This window comes from Pyxicephalus adspersus, chromosome 1 (assembly GCF_032062135.1).
Source record: "Pyxicephalus adspersus chromosome 1, UCB_Pads_2.0, whole genome shotgun sequence".
NCBI lineage: Eukaryota > Metazoa > Chordata > Amphibia > Anura > Pyxicephalidae > Pyxicephalus > Pyxicephalus adspersus.
Genome location: NC_092858.1, coordinates 15,056,390 through 15,077,103, shown reverse-complemented (window position 1 = coordinate 15,077,103; position 20,714 = coordinate 15,056,390). Strand labels below are relative to the sequence as shown.

The 20,714-nt window shown below is 38.3% G+C and overlaps 1 protein-coding gene across 2 annotated transcripts in view; it reads left to right on the top strand.

Moving 5' to 3' along the window:
* The window catches only part of SESN3 (sestrin 3), a 74,356-nt gene extending 54,054 nt beyond the window's left edge, over positions 1-20,302 (top strand). For both annotated transcript variants that reach the window (XM_072402760.1, XM_072402751.1), the window contains 8 exons: positions 1,030-1,227; positions 2,484-2,666; positions 3,103-3,339; positions 5,065-5,212; positions 10,611-10,729; positions 10,902-11,092; positions 11,862-12,006; positions 13,258-20,302. In XM_072402760.1, coding sequence (XP_072258861.1) covers positions 1,030-1,227; positions 2,484-2,666; positions 3,103-3,339; positions 5,065-5,212; positions 10,611-10,729; positions 10,902-11,092; positions 11,862-12,006; positions 13,258-13,344 — 1,308 coding nt within the window. In that variant the 3' untranslated portion in view covers positions 13,345-20,302. The remainder of the gene's footprint in view (positions 1-1,029; positions 1,228-2,483; positions 2,667-3,102; positions 3,340-5,064; positions 5,213-10,610; positions 10,730-10,901; positions 11,093-11,861; positions 12,007-13,257) is intronic.
* Positions 20,303-20,714: the final 412 nt, after the last annotated feature.

Sequence of the window (20,714 nt, the reverse complement as noted above, 5' to 3'; positions counted from 1 at the left end):
TCCTGTTTCTCAAAGTGGGGCTGGAGAAGATAGATTATCTGCGGTGAAATTAGAGTAAGGAAACCTAGAACAGGAAAGGCATCCATACAATTCTACCAAAATACAGGGGGTGGGGCTGGAGTTGACCTTTTAAACAAGCTATGACCATCCTTTCTAGTTGCATGTATTGTAAGGTTACTGCTTAGAAAGAAAAAGGTTAATATTAAAATGAATGGGACATCAATGAAAGGCTGGCAACATTTCTGTCCCCCAAAATTCTATCCCTCATAGAAAGTAAAAAGGAGCTGTGATTTCAGTGCCTCTGTTGTGAATTTAAAGATGAATTTCTCCATAGTGCCTATAGATACATAGGTGAATTGGTAGATGCTTGGTTTAAAGCGGTTCTCTGAATGTTTCTTTGTAAATACTTATTCTATGTAATGTCAGGCCACAGGTCAAGTATATTTAAAACATAACTTTTTTTAAATATCGTGTGAAAGTTTATTATATTGAAAAGGAAATGCCCTCCTACTAATGGGATTTCCTCTAGCTTCACATTATGCCTACAGAACAGGGGGTCAAGGGAAATTTCTCAAATAGGACAAAGATGAATGACCGCTGTTTTAACTGTTCTCTATTCTTTCCAAAAGTAAAAAAAAAGTTTTAGCTTTAGATTTGCTTTAAATGACAGATACAGACTGGTTTAGGTAATCATTTAATTTTTTTAAGCAACCTACCCAGTTTCAGGAGCAGAACCTATAGCTATCACTATGCTAGTATTCGTTTTTCTTTAGGAATCTGGAAATAGAAATAAAAGGATTTCCTCTACAGGCCAGAATTATCGGGGTCTGATAAGGTTCATGTTCTGGTTTTCTTCTTTCCATGATTCTGTTGTTGGATTGTTGTCCGCTGGCAGCGTAGGCCTCAGGAAGGCATATATCTGGAATTTGCTGTGAATGTGGCTCTGGTTTTTTTCTTCTATATAAATCTGGAGGTTATGGGGACTGCTTGTTTAAGGTAACGTCTCAAGTTTTCTTCTTTCTCCTTCAGTTTGGCCAAACCAACGATGTGGTTACGCTCATTAACCGATTGGTGGAAGAGTACAGCACATCCGGCCGCCTGGATAACATCACGAGAGTCATGAGCCTCCACCCGCAATATCTGGAATCGTTCCTCCGCACGCAGTTCTATATGCTTCGTATGGACGGACCCCTGCCTTATCATTACAGACACTACATTGCTATAATGGCAAGTGCTTCAAATTTTTTTTACATCTTTGTGTTTTCTTTTTTCTTGAATTTTTTTGCTTTTCAGACATTTGAAATCCTTCAAATATAACCATTTTTTTTTTTTACAATAACGTTTGAGTTGCTTTACATTAAAAAACAAAAAAAACATATTACATAGTGACAATTAACCATTTAAATTGCGTTCTCTATTCTCTCTCTCTCTCTCTCTCCTCTATTCTCTATTCTCTCTCTCTCTCTCGCTCCTCTATTCTCTATTCTCTCTCTCTCTCTCGCTCCTCTATTCTCTCTCTCATTCTTTTTCGTTGTCTTCCCCCTCTCTTCTATCTCTTACCATCCTCAGTCCCTCTTTACCTAATCTTTCTTTTTTTCTAGTCCTCTGCCTTCTTTCACTTTTTATTCTCTCTGTCTTTCTTTGTCTATCTCCCTCTTTTGCACTCCTGGTCTCCCTCTCTCTCCCTCTCCTCTCTCTTACTTTCTCCCTCTTTCTCTCACCCTGGTTCTCCTTTTCTCTCCTGTTTTCTTCTGTCATCTCCCTTTTTTTTGCTTACATTCACACACTTTCTGTCCATCTCATTATTTTTATCACTCTCTCTCCATTCTCCTGCTGCAGCTCTATTTGTTGCCAGCACCTACCAATTCTGTCTCCCCCATTACCTAATTTATAAGCTTGGGAACATAAAGCCAGTCTCAGTGTTTGATTTCTTTGTCCTCTGACTTGAATGTTTTGTTTTTTTATCCAAGCTTTGCATAAAACAATCTCACTGGAAAGAAGACATATACATATAGATAGACAGCCTTATAAACTGGTAGGGATGATTAAAGCAGCAGTGGATCAGTGATGGAACAGAAAATCTAGGCAATTTTCTATGATTGTGTGCCATAGATGTGGACATTGTGCCCTTTTTTATATTTTTACATTTTGCATAACTGTAGTTGTATGTGGCACTTGACTTTTACAAAGACATTATTTTACATTTGTAGACAGGTTTAATTAAAACAATGTAATGTTTAAACATGCTTCTCAAAGCACAGAAAGTTATATTTGTATAGTTTCTAATATGCAGTTATACATTTAATGGTGGATGCTGTCTGGAATATCCGCATTCATATTGATAAATGCACATGCATTGTATTGTCTATTAATTACATATGTTTTCAATGTGCATAAAGAGTCCCTTTTATTCTGTTCTAGTAATAATTTGGAGTATAATTATATAAAAATAACTATCAGAGTTGTTTTTTATCCCCTTGTAGGCTGCGGCACGACATCAGTGTGTGTACTTGATAAATATGCACGTGGATGAGTTCTTGAACACAGGAGGATCATCAGAATGGCTAAACGGTCTCGAATATGTGCCACAAAGGCTGAAAAATCTTAATGAAATTAACAAGCTTCTTGCACACAGGCCTTGGTTAATCACAAAAGAGCACATAAAGGTGTGTGGCCATGGCAAGGGCTCAGACCCTCACAAAAATGTGTTTTTTGATGAACGGTATTGCATGTAAATTGCTTCTTTTTATGGGAAGGATCCATCTGCAAAAACAAATCAATTGCAGTTTGATATTGAGTTATAGCCACATATTCCGCATGGTTATACCATCATTGAGACTTATTATTGGAAGACCATGGTACCCACGTCTTGTACTTACCAGAAGAAAAAAGTCAGGAATAGCTGTGTACCTTTTAGATAATTGGCATTGGTCTTTGTATTTTACACCAACTGTTTCAGGGGCAGAATTTTATGGTTCTACCCTATCCCTAAAAGACTAAGACTTTGGTTCTGTGATCAGACAGTTTGGACCATTTTTTTTTTGTATTTATTTATTTTAAATATGGTATATAATAACTCCAGTTTTATTCTACCTTCCACAGAAATTGGTGAAGACGGGAGAGAACAATTGGTCGCTGGCTGAGCTGGTGCATGCGGTGGTATTGCTGGCTCACTACCACGCATTGGCAAGTTTTGTATTCGGCAGTGGCATCAACCCCGAGAGAGACATGGAACCTTCCAATGGGCTCCATTTAATGGTGAAAAACAAGATATGCGTTTGTGATCTTGCCAATGATAACAGTATAGAGAACACAAGCCTGACCAGCAACAGCACTGAGGTCAGTAGGGTAATGGATGAGCTGTGTTTGTTTTGTATTTCGTCTCATTGTTCCATAAAATCTGCTGTCCAAGATACAATAGCAGGAAAGATCACTCGTAACTTCAGCTCGGGGTATTCTGGATGTTTTATTTATTTTACATCCAACAGAGAAACTATTTAAGAAATTTCCTAGAGGCCGAGTGTAAGAGGCCGCACATTCTGATTTTGTATTTAAAGGCTAGGCAAAAAAAAAGGATATTTATAGGGGAATGATAGTCTTTCGTATTCTTACACCTATATGTATAAATGTATTAAAAATTGATGTAAAGTGTATGCTTGGGCAAAATAAAAAAAAGTATAAATTTCATTCTCTAAATACAGAACAATACCTAGTGGTTTGCTTGAAATCTACTGTGCAACTAACTTCCTGTTAAGATGACAATATATTGCTTTTGCTGCACTGAAATCCCTAATTTACACTCTTCTTTTACTGCAATTCTTTAATCCTGGATTGCAGAAAATCCCTCTTCCTCTTCTTCATGACATGGAGGTAGCTGTTCTAATCTTATCTAAAAAAACAAAACAAAAGGGTTTGACGGTGTATTAAAAGATATTTTTCTGTATTTGCAGTGTTTTAAAAGAGAGAGTTCATAGGAAACATACCTGTATTGCAAATTCCACTTTTATGAATACATGATCAGACAGGTCAATATTGCAGAAAAGGACAAGCAATGAATGTCCCTTCTGCAATAATCCCTCCTACCTGCCTGATTTGCTTAAGATATATGGCAAAAAGCTAAGCTGCACATACGCAGCGTATGCTTTGGTTGCGAGGATACTCCCGGCTTCCCTTGCATGTGCAGGGAATGAATGTCAACCCAATGAGGATGGCCCAAGATGCAAGAGAAAAAAGATATTGGCTCTCTGAGAAGGAACAGGGGCAGGTGAGGATCATGTGTTTAGTTTTGTTTTCATATTCAAAAATAGTGATCGGCTAAAGTGCATTTTTAGCATATACAGGTATTTAAAGCTTGAATATAGGATTTAGCATTATATGATATTTCGTATAACTAAATGGAGCATTGTTAGAGGTCAATACATCAGCCTGAAAGAAGAGACAACTGAGGAGAAAAGATTTACAGAGGGCTATGATCGCAAAGGAGGGACAGTCCCTCTGTTGGGAGTTATGAGATGCTCACCGTTCATTAAAAATGTTATTGTTTCCTAGCCATAAACATTGTAGCACTGTCTGGGATCTTTGTTTCATTTCATTACAGACCTAATAATATTCTACGATTAAAACTGTTATTGAGTGAAACGCATCAGAGAGGGGCGATCCCTGACAAGGCTTCAATATCTTGATCTGTATAACAAAAAAAGTTTTCATCAAATGATGTGTAGATGTTTTTTTTTGTTTGCAAACTTCCAGTGGTCATGCAACAAAAACATACGAGGCCTGATTTAATAAAGCTCTCCAAGGCTGGAGAAAGATACACTTTTCACAGTCAAGCTGAGTGATCAAGCAAACCTGGAATGGATTTCTCCAAAGTCATTTGTTAGCAAATGTTTTGAATCCTGAACCGGATCCATTCCAAGTTTGCTGGATCACCCAGCTTCACTGTTGAATAGTGTATCCTCTCTAGCCCCACACCTTTCTATTCACATAGGCTTTGGAAATCTAAAATGTCTTATAAATTTGTCCCGGCAGATTTACAAAGCTCTGTTTATTCTCTGTATCCTGCAGAATTCTGACTATGAAAGTGAAATCGAAGCTTTGATGGAGAGAATGAAGAAACTTCAAGAAGAAAGAGAAGAAGAAGAGGCATCGCAGGAAGAGATGGCCACACGATTTGAGAAAGAAAAGAAAGAAAGCCTCTTAGTTGTCTCTGGAGGTAATTTCATATCTACCTGTCATCTTTAGAATATAACTGATTGAGCTATAGTTTATAGCAATGCAGCCTTTCAAGATCTGGCATCAGCACAGACAATGCAGTCCAATATTTCCCTAGGAATCACTGGCTATAATCAGACCACAGCTGGTGAATTTTGTAGATGGTAAATATACTACTAAGAGTCCAGTCTTTTTTTCAAAGACCAACACATCACTGAGAATGCAGACTGAGTTCTGAAAGAAGCAGAGACATCATTGAGACCATTAGTTGTCTGGGGTGCAGTGATTTCAATAAACTTATACGTCCTCTAGGAAGCTGTGACATCACTAAAAAGGTAAAATAAGCTTTTTTTTTCAGGTAGCATTGAGATCACTAAGCCTATTTTATGTCTAGGAAGCAGTAAGACCAACAAGCCTGTACTTTTTTTTTTTTTTTTTGACACCCAGAGGCCTATACATTCTCTAGGAAGTAGTGACCTCACTGAGAATGCAGCATATAAGGTTTCCAGGAAGCAGTGACATTAATAAGTCTATTACTTTTCCTGAGAATGCAATCTTTGAGCTCTCTAGGAAGCAGCAATTGGTAAAAATGTAACTGAAGTATTCTGTAGAAAGAAATAACATTACTCAGAATCCTCAAGAAACCTATAAAATCAGATTATCGGGCTGACCATGTTCTGGTAACAACTTTGTCTTTGATAATACAGCTTATCCGTGTCCTGAACCAGTGATAGAGCTGAGAAGGTCGCCATTCCACTCCCCTGAAGCTGATGATATCACTAATATATAATCTACATGTCAGTGGAAATTTACTGAAAAGGATTCATGTATGAATAGCAAGTTCCTTGTCCTATAAAGTTATGGTACAGCTGGGATTCTTTTTTTAATCTACAGTAATATTACAAATGCATGCACCAGAATACACTCTGTAGATATACAGTATATTATTATTATTATTATTATTATTATTAAACAGGATTTATATAGCGCCAACATATTACGCAGCGCTGTATATCCTATATAAACTGTAAATATTTTATACTCACATATGCTTATGCTGGCTGTCTTTACTAAAATCCTATTTCCTGGCAATTTCATACACCCAATACCACCATGTTTTTGCCAAAGGCTTTTTTTTTTGTGGTGGTGGTGGTTTGTTGTTGTGGATTATTAGCAACTATAGATTAGAGAACCAAGGAGTCCACAGCTCCTGTCATCCTCCGTCCTAATGTAACAGGCAGTGGACTCCCTTGATCCCTAATTTGTAGCCTCTTCTTTATAAACTCTTGCTGAGAATCCACTAGTGGATTGGACGCACTTACATTATTATAAAGCTCTCAATTAGAGTGTACTAAAATCCCCTTCTAGCCGGGGAGCCTAATATTTAGAGCTCAACATTGGCTTTCATAGTAGCATATCACCTTAGAGCAGTTTTTTATATTGGAGTCATGAACTTCCGTTCATGCAGGTCAGGGATGCAACCAAGCTCAATAATCCAAAATTAGTTCGACCTAATATTAACTGTAAAATATAGATCCATGTCCCTAACCCCGGCCACAACTGCACTGAACCTTGAGCTGGTTATATATTATGTAAGGTGACTGAATAATACACATTATATAATTTAAAAAAAAAAAGAGCACTTATGCACACTGAGCTCATTCAAGAAAGGAGGTGACTATGTATTGAATGTAAAAACAAATCAAACGTTTTTGCAGAGCTCGGTCCGGGTCATTTTGATAGATTATAACCTTGAATAAGTCACTGTTTCATTGTGTCGTGCCCTGGAAATAAGATTAAGTGCTTTGCTGAGTACTGTGTATTTTATATCTGCAATAAACGAATTACTGTAATGGTATTTAAATGTCAAATACAGCCATTACTTTTTTTTATATAGTAGTAGTAAAAAAAAAACAAATCTCTACTGGTGTCCTCGTTATGAAAGATATAGTTAAGTTCAGGTGAACAGTTCTTTTATTTACTAACTACCCCCTGTCCTTATACCTCCTGTGGTATATGACCAGAGCATTGGTATACAAAGGACAATGTGCGATTTTAGTAAATAAGAGGCACAGCTCGTTTAAAGCAGCAGAATTACAGTGGTTGGCCAAGAAAAAAAGGTGAATCCACGAATGAGGTGTCCAAGAAAAAAAGATCTACCCAGCAGCTCTGCTAATATGGGGTCACATCAATATTGAATTGATTAAAAAGCAGACCTTGTACTGTAAAAGTCAAATCTGGGATCACTTTAACTTGGCACATTCTCTGGTAGCATGAAAGCAGACTTTTGTAACTTGCTGCAGTAGTCACCAGTTTACAGTGTCCAGTTACATAGTCTATATGTCTAAGAATAGGTTCATACAGGAGCTAAATGCAGAAAAGCAAGTAAATATACCCTCACATAACACTCTCTTGGAATGTGGTAGTCCTTTGATAACATTGGAAGAAAATAAGTGGGACAAGCAGGTTGGAAAAAACTGATTTTCATAGTCCTAAGCTTAGCTGTAAGTCTACAGAAACCGAATCTTGAAGTCTCTGTTTGAAGTGACAGATTGACCTTTTGGCATTTGACATTTTGAGATACCTTTTTTAACATATAATGCCTTTGCTAACAGTCGACAACGTATGTTCTGATCTGGAGTCGGAGATTATGGCAGAGAATACCTCCATGTCTAGATAGAACTAGTTCTTTCCAACGCTGATTCTTGCTAATGCATTAACTCAAAGCTCTGTTTACTGATCACATCGCTGATATGTGTTCTAAACATTGAACATCAACATTTCGCAGAACATGGACTGCGCTATCCAAGGACAATGGAAATCTTCTGCATCATAATTGTTCTGTTAAAGCATCAGTGTAGTGTACTCTTCATGTTGGGGCTATTATTGCAAATTTACCTTCATATTTCTTTTAAAGCTGATCACAGCTCTTGGTCTTTCATATCATTGTCACTGTGTTAGATATGAAGATGTCCTGAGACTGCTGCTGGCCATACTGTCCTTCATGCAGACTTTTGTGACATTCAAGTGACACTTTATAGGGCAATATTCTAGAATAACCTGAGACTCTAACAGCCATTCTCAACCAGGGTTCTAATACCACTTGGTAGATCCAGCTGAATGAGTAATTATGTTTTTAGTTGTCTGTAAAGTTGGTATTCTAAGCACCACTGAATGGGCACATTCCTTCCAATTTCAGAAGCTTTTCTTTTCAGTGCTCCCCAAAAATTGGTTTTAGCCCTGAAAATTATTTCAAGGGTTCCTCAACATTAGAAATTAAAGGGTCTCTTATCATAAATCCCCTTTCTACTCCTCCCCTGTCTACTGCATAAAAAGTTTAGGTAGGGAAAGGGCAAATGAGCTGGGCAAGCACAGAGAGCATCTAGTCCGTCTCGGGAAAGGACAAGAAGAGGTTACTCTGATTTTCCAGAAGGTTCAAAGGTTGCACGTTGCAGGTTAATTAAAAAATAATAATGCAAAGGGAAAACACTGCAGGTAGGCTTTTAAAATACTATATTATTTGTTTTTTTTTACCTATGTTTTAGGTTGGTGACAGGGTTTCTTTAGCAGAAACTTGTCAACTACTTTAAACATTTAAAAGGCCTGCCTGTTAACGAACACCACAAGAAGTCTAATAACTGTGCCTCACCCGACACTAAGTTCCCTTTTCTATTTGATTCCTTGACTTTAATATAACTTGACTTGACTGTAATATCAGGAGTTAGCTGCTGTTCTATTTTCCCACTGAGACAGCATTAGTAAGGCCACTCTTGTTGGACAGTGAATTAAAGGATTTGTTATATTAAAGGTAATAGATATTCTACTCTTGACAGGGACTTTTAAAGTAAAACTAATTGGTAAAAATACTAAAAATTGCAAGCAGACAGATTTATTGCAGAAGGGACAGGCATATTAATATCCCTCCTATAATAAAACCTACCTACTTGCCTGTTCGTAACCTTTGCTGAAATGTACACCGAGCCACTCATACTTTTTGCACGCATCTCGTTCCCTTGCAAAATGATGTTTTGATTGGTTAATGAAGCAGTGTCCATAAAGCATCCCTCGTGACCGTTAACAAATGCTCGTTAACAGCGAGCAAAAGCCATATGCCGCAGTGCTGTGGACAGCTTGTTAGAAGCTGTCTGAGAATCACCACCAAGGTCACATTCAGTCAGCCAGTCGGTAATTAGCTCCATGGAAGTGGGTTACGCAATGTAGCCACCTGCCTCTGCAGGAACAGAGGACACTTTCTACAGATAAAGGAACGCTATTTGCTTAGTAACACATTGTTAGAGCTCTACAGAATTGCCTGGCTACGGTAAACATGGGCCTTGGATCAGCTTCGATCGCCCATAGCCTTACTAGATTCTGATCTATAAAACTAACATTTAAGTAATATCTCTATAAAGTCCATTGAGTGCAGAGGCTCTCACTAATCCAAGGAGCATCAAAACCATTGCTTTGCAGTCTTGTTTTAAAGCAGAACTCTTGCAAACCGCTAAATACTGAACTAAAATACAGGTTTGCCTGCTGAAGGGTTAACATATCCTTGCACCCCGTTTATTATATATGCTGCCTTTATAAGACCGCACAGCCAGGTTGGTGACCCGACTTTTCCTTCCTGCAGTTAAAGCAGTACAGCTTGCATACTACCCTTCCTGCTTAAAGGTAAACAGCACAGGGTTTAGCATATGGGATTGGTCTGTTTGCAACCAGGAGGTTTTATGAGCGACTTGACTGGCATGGAACCAAAGGTGTGAACCTGATCACTGACAACTTCCTACAAGCTGAAGGGGTTTTCCAATTTTTAGGTAAAGTTACATAGTTGTTGTGACATGATGCACTTTTCTTGAAAAAAAAAATTACTTTTTTCAGAAATATGCTTCTGCTTCCCCTGTAAAAAATTCTTTACAAGGCAGTCAGTTTTGTGATCATGTAGCCAGCAGGTATAAATCAGTTTTTTATAAATTTGTGGGGGACAAAAAGTTGGAGTTTTTCTATTTTGTGGCCATTTTAGCTACTTATACAGTTCTACAGCCAGTAAAGTCAGTGTGAAGTCCTTACAAACTTGTGTAATATATCTTAATTTAAGATCCATTTTTCATTTAGGAGTGGGAAGGATAGATAGATCATGGCTTATATTGTGCTGGCTGCAGTAGATGTTTCCAAGCTTAACCTTATGTTCCAGTTAGATTTTCAGTGCTTGTACCAATGTATTCATACAGTTACTACCGGATGTGTTGTTACGCGTTATGTTCCCGTCCCTTGTGAGATGCCATTGTCATAATGTTCATAATCACCATAATGTCATAATGTTGTTTTACAGATTGCTTCCTTGTGAATTTGAAATATTTGGGAGAATATAGCTAATATCTTTTAATCTGTTCTTTACACAGCATTTGAAGATGACGTGGTTTCAATGTCCAACGCCTCCCGCTATATAGAAGACCCTGGATTTGGATATAAAGATTTTGCAAGAAGAGGAGAGGAACATCTGCCTACATTCCGAGCACATGTAAGTTTGCTGTATTTTAGTATACCGAATATAAAATTCATACACATATACAAGGCAAGTTGATGAGTGATTTCAGAGCAACACTGTACATGTTCGGACATCTCATGCAACAAGCACTATATTTGTGACAGGTTTTCTTTGTAACCTCTATATTCTCCCTTGTTTGGTGCAGGACTACTCTTGGGAAGACCATGGATTCTCACTGGTGAACAGGCTTTATTCTGACATCGGCCACCTTCTAGATGACAAGTTCCGGATGGTCTACAATCTCACCTACAACACCATGGCCACACATGAAGATGTTGACACCACCATGTTAAGAAGAGCCTTGTTTAACTATGTGCACTGTATGTTTGGAATCAGGTATGTATAGGAAGGTTGGCATTAGTGGAATGAAGTGTTGTAACACGTTATAAAGAGAGATTCCATTCAAGCCCAACTTGAGCCACTTTTCTTTATTATGAATAGATTGGGAAACCTATCTGTGAATATGCTGGTGAGAATTTTCCCTCACTTACTGTCTCTGTGTGACGAGAAATGGGGGGAGTAGTTGTCACTAGAACAGGAAGAAAGAGACGGCAATAAAAGCATTGTCAGAAGGTCTAGGCTTTTTTCAGTCCTTGGCACTTAGATGGCAAAAAAATTTGAAAAATTATGTGTATTTAAACCCAAGAAATAAACAGGTAAATATTTAGGCCTCTCTGTTCTAACGTGGCGGTTCAACTATTTTCCTTTTTCAGACTTTTATTCCTTTATTGTTCCTCAGTGGATACTGGCAAGGCAACTCCTTTCCATGACCGCCTTGCTTTAGTTTACTGTGGCAGACCTGTCCAAATGATTTTACTTGGTCAGTCTGCACTCGATTAAAAACTGAGAATAACGTTTTGGGTTCAGATACACCTTACAAGATAGATCTCTTCTAAGTTCCAGCTTCATATTTTGATTGGTGAGATTGTATTTTTTTTTTTTGTTTATTGCAGATCTGTGATTAATGTGACTTCCATCTAGGGATTTAGTTTATGAGAAGACAGTCTGTGTAATGATTAATAAATCTCTGCGTTCTAGACGTGGTACAATACCGGTAAAATTGGCTGTGTAGTTAATTTTCTCTATATGACCTGATTTTCCCCAGGTACGATGACTATGATTATGGAGAAGTTAATCAATTACTTGAGAGAAGCCTTAAGGTTTACATCAAAACTGTGACCTGTTACCCAGAGCGAGCCACAAAACGCATGTATGAAGGCTATTGGCGGCAGTTCAAGCACTCTGAAAAGGTATGGTGAATGCCGAAATCCACTGCAGCACTTAAAAGATTTTAGCAACAGAATTTGCTGATCAGAGGTCATTGATTCTCAATGTCCAGACCTATTTAGCAGTGTCTATATATCCTGAACAATTTTTTATATTGTAGCCTTTTGTATTCATTATATATAAGCTGACAAATGGAAACAAAAACCTGATTTACAGTTATTAATAACTTGGTTTTATGTAACGCTGACATATTTTTCAGCACTTTACAAAATACAACCCCAATAGTCATATCATCGAAAGTTCTCAGAGGGGCTGACAATCTAATGTCCCTACCATACTTGTATGTCACTAATGGAGTGTAAAGCCAGTTTCAGGGGAAGCCAGTTAACTTAATGGCGTGTTTTTGGGATGTGGGAGCAAACACAGAGTGTCTGGAAGAAACCCACACAAGCACACAGAGAACTCCAATCTCCATGCAAATAGTGTCCTGACCAAGTTTCAAACCTGGGAAGGCAAGAATGCTAAGCACTGAGCCACCATGCCATTCCACTTTGTAGTGATTGATGTAACTTGCATTTGACATTTATTTTGAACTAAAGCAAAGCTTCTGCATTATAGCACACTGCAGCGCATGATGGTGTGTTGCCATGCATTACCAAAAAGGGGTCATAATCATTTCTGGGATGCGTTGGCCATCTATTCAAGTGTGTTATATTATGCAAATCTAAATGTACCCTTTTAATGTCTTTTTTTTTTATTGTTGTTTTTTTGTACTATCCACATTGCATTGCAAAAAGCTGAAGAAAGTAGATGTGTTTAAACCTCATATGATTACCTTGATTGTTGCAGATTGTAGACCAGTGACTACCAATGACAAGAGTTTCTGAACTGGGAACTCAAACAAATGCAAGCCCTTACTTTTAAACTAGAAAGTAGATCATTGTTCTTGCAGCAAAGAAAACCATGGTTGAGAAAATTTCTCCATGGGTGTAAGTTATTTTTTACCTAAATCCTTCTCCTGAATAGCTAACTGGTCGGCCCAATTGGCTCCATTGGTCTTTTGAAATACAAAAGTCCTCCTTTGTGTCTCTGTTACCTCATTATAGGGGGATAAAACATTTTTAAAACCAGGTGGTGGGCTTGAAGATGTCACCCTCAGGCTTTGCTTATGTGAATGGATAACACAACAAAACGCTAATGCAGTTTTGATTTCTTTTAGCTAGCATGTCATTGGTTGGGGTGTTCTCTCAATCACTTCTCTTTTGTGTTTCCAGGTCCATGTCAACCTACTTCTGATGGAAGCCCGCATGCAGGCCGAACTTCTTTACGCTCTGCGAGCAATCACCCAACACCTGACCTGAGGTTCAGAACTTCACCCGGGACATGCCAGCAACTTCACCATTCAGTTCAACAGCAAGAGAGGCCCCTGTCATGTAGCATCAAACATATGCATTTCTTGTGTCCGTGCTGGCCCACTCAGTGTGGCAGTAATGTGCAATCATCTGTGTTTCTATTTTCTACAATGCTTTATCTTTACTAATGTTAGCAAAATGGCACTACTATTAAATATATATATATATATTTTTTTTTTTTTTTTTTTTTTTACATTTTGACAGTAACTAATCCTCCACACTGCTTTTCAAGAGCATTTTGTTTAGACACGGGATTTATTTCGTCGGATTTTTTTTTTTTTCTGTACATAGACATGTAAATGTAGCAATTCTGGTTTGCCTTGTTCCAGTTAAGTGTAGTGCTTTGTTTATATAAGATAGAAAAAAAACAGGAATATAAGCTGTACTGTCTAATTGATACACAAAAGGGCTTATACGGTGAGGCAGTGCAGGGAAGGGAAGAGTCTACGCAGTGCGGTACCAACCAATCAAAAGCTTTTAATTGATTCCTGGGTAGAGAGGTGTATGGTTTGATCCTCTGCTGGTTCCTCATTGCCTTCTTGGTTTTCCCAACACAGAGATCTTTCAGTGCTGGCTGCTAGGTTCTCCCATCATGGTGCATTCATTAGAGGGTGCACAATATTCCGGTGTTCTGCTCTCTCTAGTATCAAACACGGCCCTTTTATGAAAAGCCAATCTGATATGGGTCATCTACTCTATAGTAAGGCTTTATTGTAGGTTCACTTATTACCAAAAACCAACGATTTCATTCAAAATCAAATACAAAATAAGATAACCTATGCCACTGTTTGCAATGAGTAGAGAATTTATTCAAAATAATAAAACTCATTCAACAGGTCTTAGCATATGCCTTGACTTGTTTCACATTCAAATGTGCTTGATCATAGTTGCCTAATTAATTTCAATAATTTCTCAGGTCACTGCACATAGTGTCTTGTTCTCGCTGCCAGGCAAGGTTGAGGCACCATGTAACCAAGGCATGTGGATGGCAGCTGGTTTCCTAATTTTTTTAAAATGTTTTCGAGTCTGTACAGAAAAAAAAGGATTCTTATCTAAGGGGCATGAAAAACCGAGAACTTCCCATGCTCGAATCTGCTGCCTAATGTCCAGCACTTGCCAAGATGGCAGACAGTAATATTTGGAGCTTTGGTCCTTTACTTTGCTCTGTGGAAGAGTGAAGGTTGGAAGAACATTCTTTCTGACAACAATACCTTTTATCCTTAGAACCAAACAGTTCTTCACCCCGGGGGGGGGGGGTAAACAAACCAATGAGTCAGAATCCCATCTCAAGTGAATTTACATGACCTTAGGCTAGTAATAACAGTGGACCTTTTGCCACACCATGCTAGGGGTTGACATTTTTCCCATACAGCAGTCAGGAAGTGGCAGGAGATCAAACTTGTAACTCATCCAAAATAGGCACACTTATGTAACATTGATAACCTTTTGGTCCTTCCTGCACTGCCTTATCGAATTAGCCCCAAAAGGCTTTCTTTGAACAATTTCCCAGTAAATTGATCAGAGAAGCTGAATCTGTGCCATAAATTGAAGTTCTAAATCTTTATGTATTATTTTAGCAGCGACTGAGTCCATGTTACAAGGAGCCAGATTTGGTTTTCACCAACTCTGCCAAAAAAAAAGACTATCCGACATGGACAGTGGTCGCCAGCGTGAAAAAAATGTGAACGTTTTCCTTTATAACGTGGCATATTCTGCAGCATGCTACTGATGTGTAAAGCTCTGCATTGTAGTTATATTCTTCAATTCCTCTGTCCACCCAGAACTGAGAGCTCAGTAATGAGAGAACACTGGTGAACTGAATCCATTGGCTTCCTAATGGTCCCAGTGGCAAGTATTCCTCTTTGGTCACCTCTGTAATTGTGAAATACACAATAGGCTTGCCTTCTCATATTCCAGGCAGGAATTTGGCCTGTGCAGAGTACAGCAAAGCCAGAAAAAGTAATTATCTAATTCAGTCTACCAGCATTCATCTGAAACTTTCAGTTGTGGGTGGACAGATCATGAAACTGAGGAGTTTTGTTGATTTTATTTAATCATTCGGGCATAGCCTTTTTTTTTCTCTATTTTTGATACCAAAGTGTGCCCAGAAAACATAGAAACCGATTAGAGGTACCTGGTTCAGGAATTGTTCCAATGAACGTCAGGCCCACTATCAATATCTGGAAGAAAGTGTGCTTAAAGGACTATTAAACCTGATGCAAGAAGTTACTTTATGTGAAAGAGTTAGTGATAACAAATCTGTATGGTAAAAGCTGCAAACTGCACAGAAATGTGATAATTATGTAGCATTGCTGTAGCCTGGATAGCTGCTACCTAAAGCAACTCCATTTGTAGGAAATAGGAGTTACAAGTCACCCTGCAATAACATCAAAGGCTATTCCTTACAAAAAAATTATCAGAATCTGACCAATTTCCAGACGTGTTGGTTGCTTGGATCAGCAGCCTGGTGATTGCACCAGATCGCTATGTCAGGATAGGTGTACATGGGTATAGTAGGGATGATTCTACCTTTAAGCTTCTGATTCCATCCGCTAACTGCTATAGCTCAAGAGAATGAAGATCAGAGTTACCACCCGCCATACTGTGAAGTATTTTACCTCTTCTGCAGAGTGATATCATAAAAACATTCTGATGACAGATTTGCTTTGAATAGAGGAAGACTTAAAGGTTCCTGGACAGGAAGTCAGCTGAGTACGGGGAAATATCACTCTTTCCTATGCCAGCTTCAGTTTACTTTTATTCAGTGTTGATAAATGTACTCATGAATTTTATCAGCCGCTCTTTTACATAGAACAACTTTTTGCTTCTGTTTACTGGTTCCTAACATTGAATACCCCTAAGATGTGCCATGTTGGTGGCCTTTAAAGGCTACTGTTGACATATAAGCTACTTATTGGAGCTTCCAAACAATAATATAGACTCAAACAGAATTTGTACTATTTATGTTTCAGAGATGTATTAATAATTTTTCATACATGTAGTTGTTAAAAACAGCAATTACTCCTTGTTCCTTGGGGAATATGTTTTGCAGTTCCCATTGGACTTAACTATCCTAGTTTAAGCAAATGAAATGTTTGCAGTATAAACTCTGAACTGCATGGAACATGTCCACACCTCGTAAAAAATAGTCCTGACTATTGATCATCATGGGGAGGTTGGGACTTGGCGATATCAGTCTAGGATTATTCAAATATGGCAAACTGGATGGTAGTTTTAGAATAGACTAGCCTAATTGGAAGTGTGGATATTCAATAGTTGCCTTTTCAGCTTTTGATTATATAATCAGTTTTCTCAAATATTTCTCCTATAAAAGCCAGATTAGCCAAAAAATTGATATTTCAGGATTTCTATATCTAATGAAAACTTCACAGTAGTTTGTGTCTACATCCAAACTGTGAAGGTCTTCTTCCTAAACTTCCCAACCATTGGTTTATTCTAAATTAAGAGCCTTTGTTGGCTTCATACTGGATGGAATGGAGAAATTTGGTAAAGATCATTGGAGAGCCCAGAGTGGTATCATGATTCACATTGCCAGTAATCATGGAAATCTGAGATCTCAATTTTGGTGGAATTGACTTACCCAATTGACTTGACGTACCCAACACATATATGCTTTTCCATGCATTCAAAGTTTTAAAGAGGGTCAAATAAGCAAGACAAACAAGAGGGTTATCCATATTAGAATGTGAATTTGGAAGTTTCCGAAGCACTTTAGTGATAGGCTGCCTTTTTTCGTGAATGTCCAGTCACCTGACGGTATCAGTCAGCTGATCTAAAAGAGCACAATTTTGTAATTTTTCTATACTAAGGCAGCTTAGGGTCCATCAGTGTTTTATAATGCATTGGAATCAGTGAGAGGCCTAGATTGTGGTATCAGTAGCCTTGAGGCCAATTACCATTTGGCACAGTGACTGCATTGCTTTCTCTACTATGTCCAGAATAAGCGCAATTATCTTTAACAAAGCCACGGTCAGGCCTGATTTGGTGACAAAAGATGTACCTGTTCTTTACTTGATCAGTGGCTATATCCTCATTAGTGAGAGCAATAATATTAGCATATTGATAGGTTATAAGTTTCTCTGTGTGCTTTGTGCATTTGTATGGGCTAATGTGTGCAAGCATTTGACTTACGGTTTGGAGCTGACACTTCAGTTGTCCATTAGCTTTTCATATCCGTTAGACCTTGTACATAAAGGCTTGTAGCAGGGTAGTACATACAGCTTTTTTAGCCTTTTAGGAAATCTTCCGTTCCAATATTGGGATATTAAACACAGATCTTAAAGGGAGATGATGCTTGAAGCTGGTTAAAAGTCAGATGCTTTGCAAAAGCCCCTTTTTCACTCTGCTCATATAAAAGCTAAAGCCCTTATGTACAAGGCCTTAGGAAGACAAATTATCTCCTTGTTCACTTTTCCTTCTTTTACCCCTCTTGCAGGGGTAGAGCTGGGAACTCGTATGTAAAGATCTTGCAGCTGGAGTCCTAATTTCCTATCCAACCTACCATTGTGTCCCTGCTTTACCAAGTCCAATCTGAAATGTTTTGAATAGGTGGATTCTTTATTTGCACAATTATGATTTGTCAGCATAGTAGATAGCTTTGAGCTTGCTAGGAATGTCTCATTTAGTTGTTATGGTGAACACTGTTGCAAGCCTACCTAAGGGTGGTCATAATCCTGGGCTTGTCATTGACACATAGAGCAGCACTGAAAATTCATTCGCCATGGAGGGTGATTGTCATTGCTGGACAGTTGTAACTACTGCAGCCAAACAAATAGCTAGCTAAATAACTCTTTATATTGGAATTTAGACTTGTTTTGGACAAACCTTTGTAGACAAGCTAGCCTCACTATCTTACTGCAGTGTTTTTCAACTTCATTTAACTATGTATTGATTTATACTGATTTATAAAAGCCATTGAATGTCAAGTACTAACGGGTGTCAGTGTATATCAAATACCCGCAAAGTATATAGGAATGTATGCTTATACCACCAATTCCATCTAAAGTTTTTTTTGAGGTTTAAAGCAACCCATGCTATTTCTTTTTGCTATCCCATCTACCATTAGCCAACTAATCAGAAAAGAGAATGTCATTGTACCCACGCAGACTTTGTAAGAACTAACTTTACCTTCAGTCTGCTTTTGGAAAATGCTGTCTAGAAATTGATAGAGATCTTATATAAGAGAGGGAGCTATATAGAGAGCTAACCGCTAACATAGACAGGTTCCATTAGATGAGGTAGCAGAAGAAAACGCACATGTTCTTTTAAAAAATAATACGTCTTACTGATCGAAAAGTCAACGGGCAGAGGTATCTCATGGGGTACTGCTGACAAAGTGAAGCATTGGATTCTTCAAAAATGCAAAATAAAATAGTAAAAAAGTGTGAGATTACTAATAACACTTGAGATTCGGGTGGAGCTGACCTTTAAATTGTCAAGGTGTGGGAAAGCCAAGGGTTGATCCCATTTTTCCTATAATATCCGTTTTTGGTGGACTATCCTATACCGCATGAGACACATAAACTAAACTATAAAAATTATTATATAAACTTCTGTCTCACTGCTCCTTAAAAACTATTGAAACAAACTCGGTTTGAGTGATGTCACTGCCCCAGAATTGATCGGTAGCCCAACACTCGAATAGAATGGCATTCTTCTTGTATGGACAAAAAAGTTGTGTTTATCTGACATCCCCTTTTTAAACCTGTGGTTGTTCAAATGACATTGCCCCCATCCTATGCAGCTATACCAGGCTCCACATTTCTGGGAAAGCCTTCCACAAGACTATGGAGAGACATATGTAAGGGCTAGTACTAATGTTAGACAAGAAAACTTGGCTTGATTTGCATTTCAACCCAAATGTGTTTTGTAGGGTTGAGGTCAGGGTCCTGTGCAAGTCCCCCAATTTTGTCAGGTCACCAAGTGCATCAAGTTAACTCTTTATGGAGCTGCCTTTGTAAGGACAAAGTCATACTGGAACACAAAGGAGCCTTCTAAAACCGTTTCCAGAAGTTTGGAAGCAGGCAGCTGTGTAACGTGTTTTTGTATGTTGTAGCTTTAATAAAATTCTTCATTGGAAACACCTTAAGATAATCATTGGAGGGGGTGAGTGCATAATTTTGTCTATATAGGAGATCCAAACTTTTGGCCATATATTGTAGGTGCTATTCGGATGTCCTTTATGCATTTGGTCTCCCAGGTGCCTCCCGTGCTTTCAAAGTATTACATATCCTCCCAGTAAAAGGTTTCAAACCCATCTCAGGCTGCCAGTTTGGTTCCAAGCCCCATCATGCAGCTGCCTCAGTCGGTGAAAGGGTTGGGTTGAGAAACGCTGACCAAAAGTGACGTTTTGCACATACTTTTCTACGCCCTTCCTCTTCTATCCAGAGAGCAGGGTGCCTTTTGTACTTGACCTCTTCTCATTGTATTTTCTTTCAAATGTTTGAAATGTTTACTTCAAAAATCATTTTACCTTCTTTCATCAGTGTACTAATGATGGCGCCAAGCTGTGATATTTTGTATGCAATGTTGTAAGTGAACAAAGGTAAAGTGCAATATAACATTGAAATCGCCACCTACCAATCTGAAGTGTCCTTTGTAATCTTTTTGTGATCTTGAACTTGGTGGCAAGAAATCTTTTTCTTTGTTCTGTAGAGAAATATCTATTGTTGTAGTTATTTTTTTTTTTTAATTTCCGCAAATAAAAAATGGAGGTTGGTAAGTCCAAAGCAAGGAGTGGGAATTTGCTTTTAGCATTAACAGTCCAGATTTTACACAATATGAACACATTGATAGGTAGCTTGCTGACTTGCATCCTATTGCAATGGTGGTCCTAGGACTAAAGGTCTGGAAGGATGATTAAAGACAGATTTCCTTGTGAATTTAATTGGCTTTCTGCATTTTGTGCTTGGCTAATATTGGTTCAAGTATAGATTTTGTTACCGATAGTGCTCATTTTAGTGATGGTTTTTCATGCCCTAGAAAGCAGCATGCTTGCTCGCCCTGGGCAGTTGGGATGCATTGTGGGCACTTTGTTACCACCTGCATTCATTCTAGCTAGCCCTTGCAGCACTTGCCTGACCTTAACAGCAAGTGATTATCCCATGAATGAATGAAATGGCACCTTTGTTCATTCAGGAGATAAGCACTTGCTGACTAGGGCTGGCTAGAGTTAAGCCTGGTGTATACAGAGTGGCTTCTAACCGCCCAGTGTGATCAAGGACCTAAGACATGGTGTGCATGGTCAATCTTTTCTATTTACAGTCCGAAAATCATCACAAGCATTTATGAAGAATCTG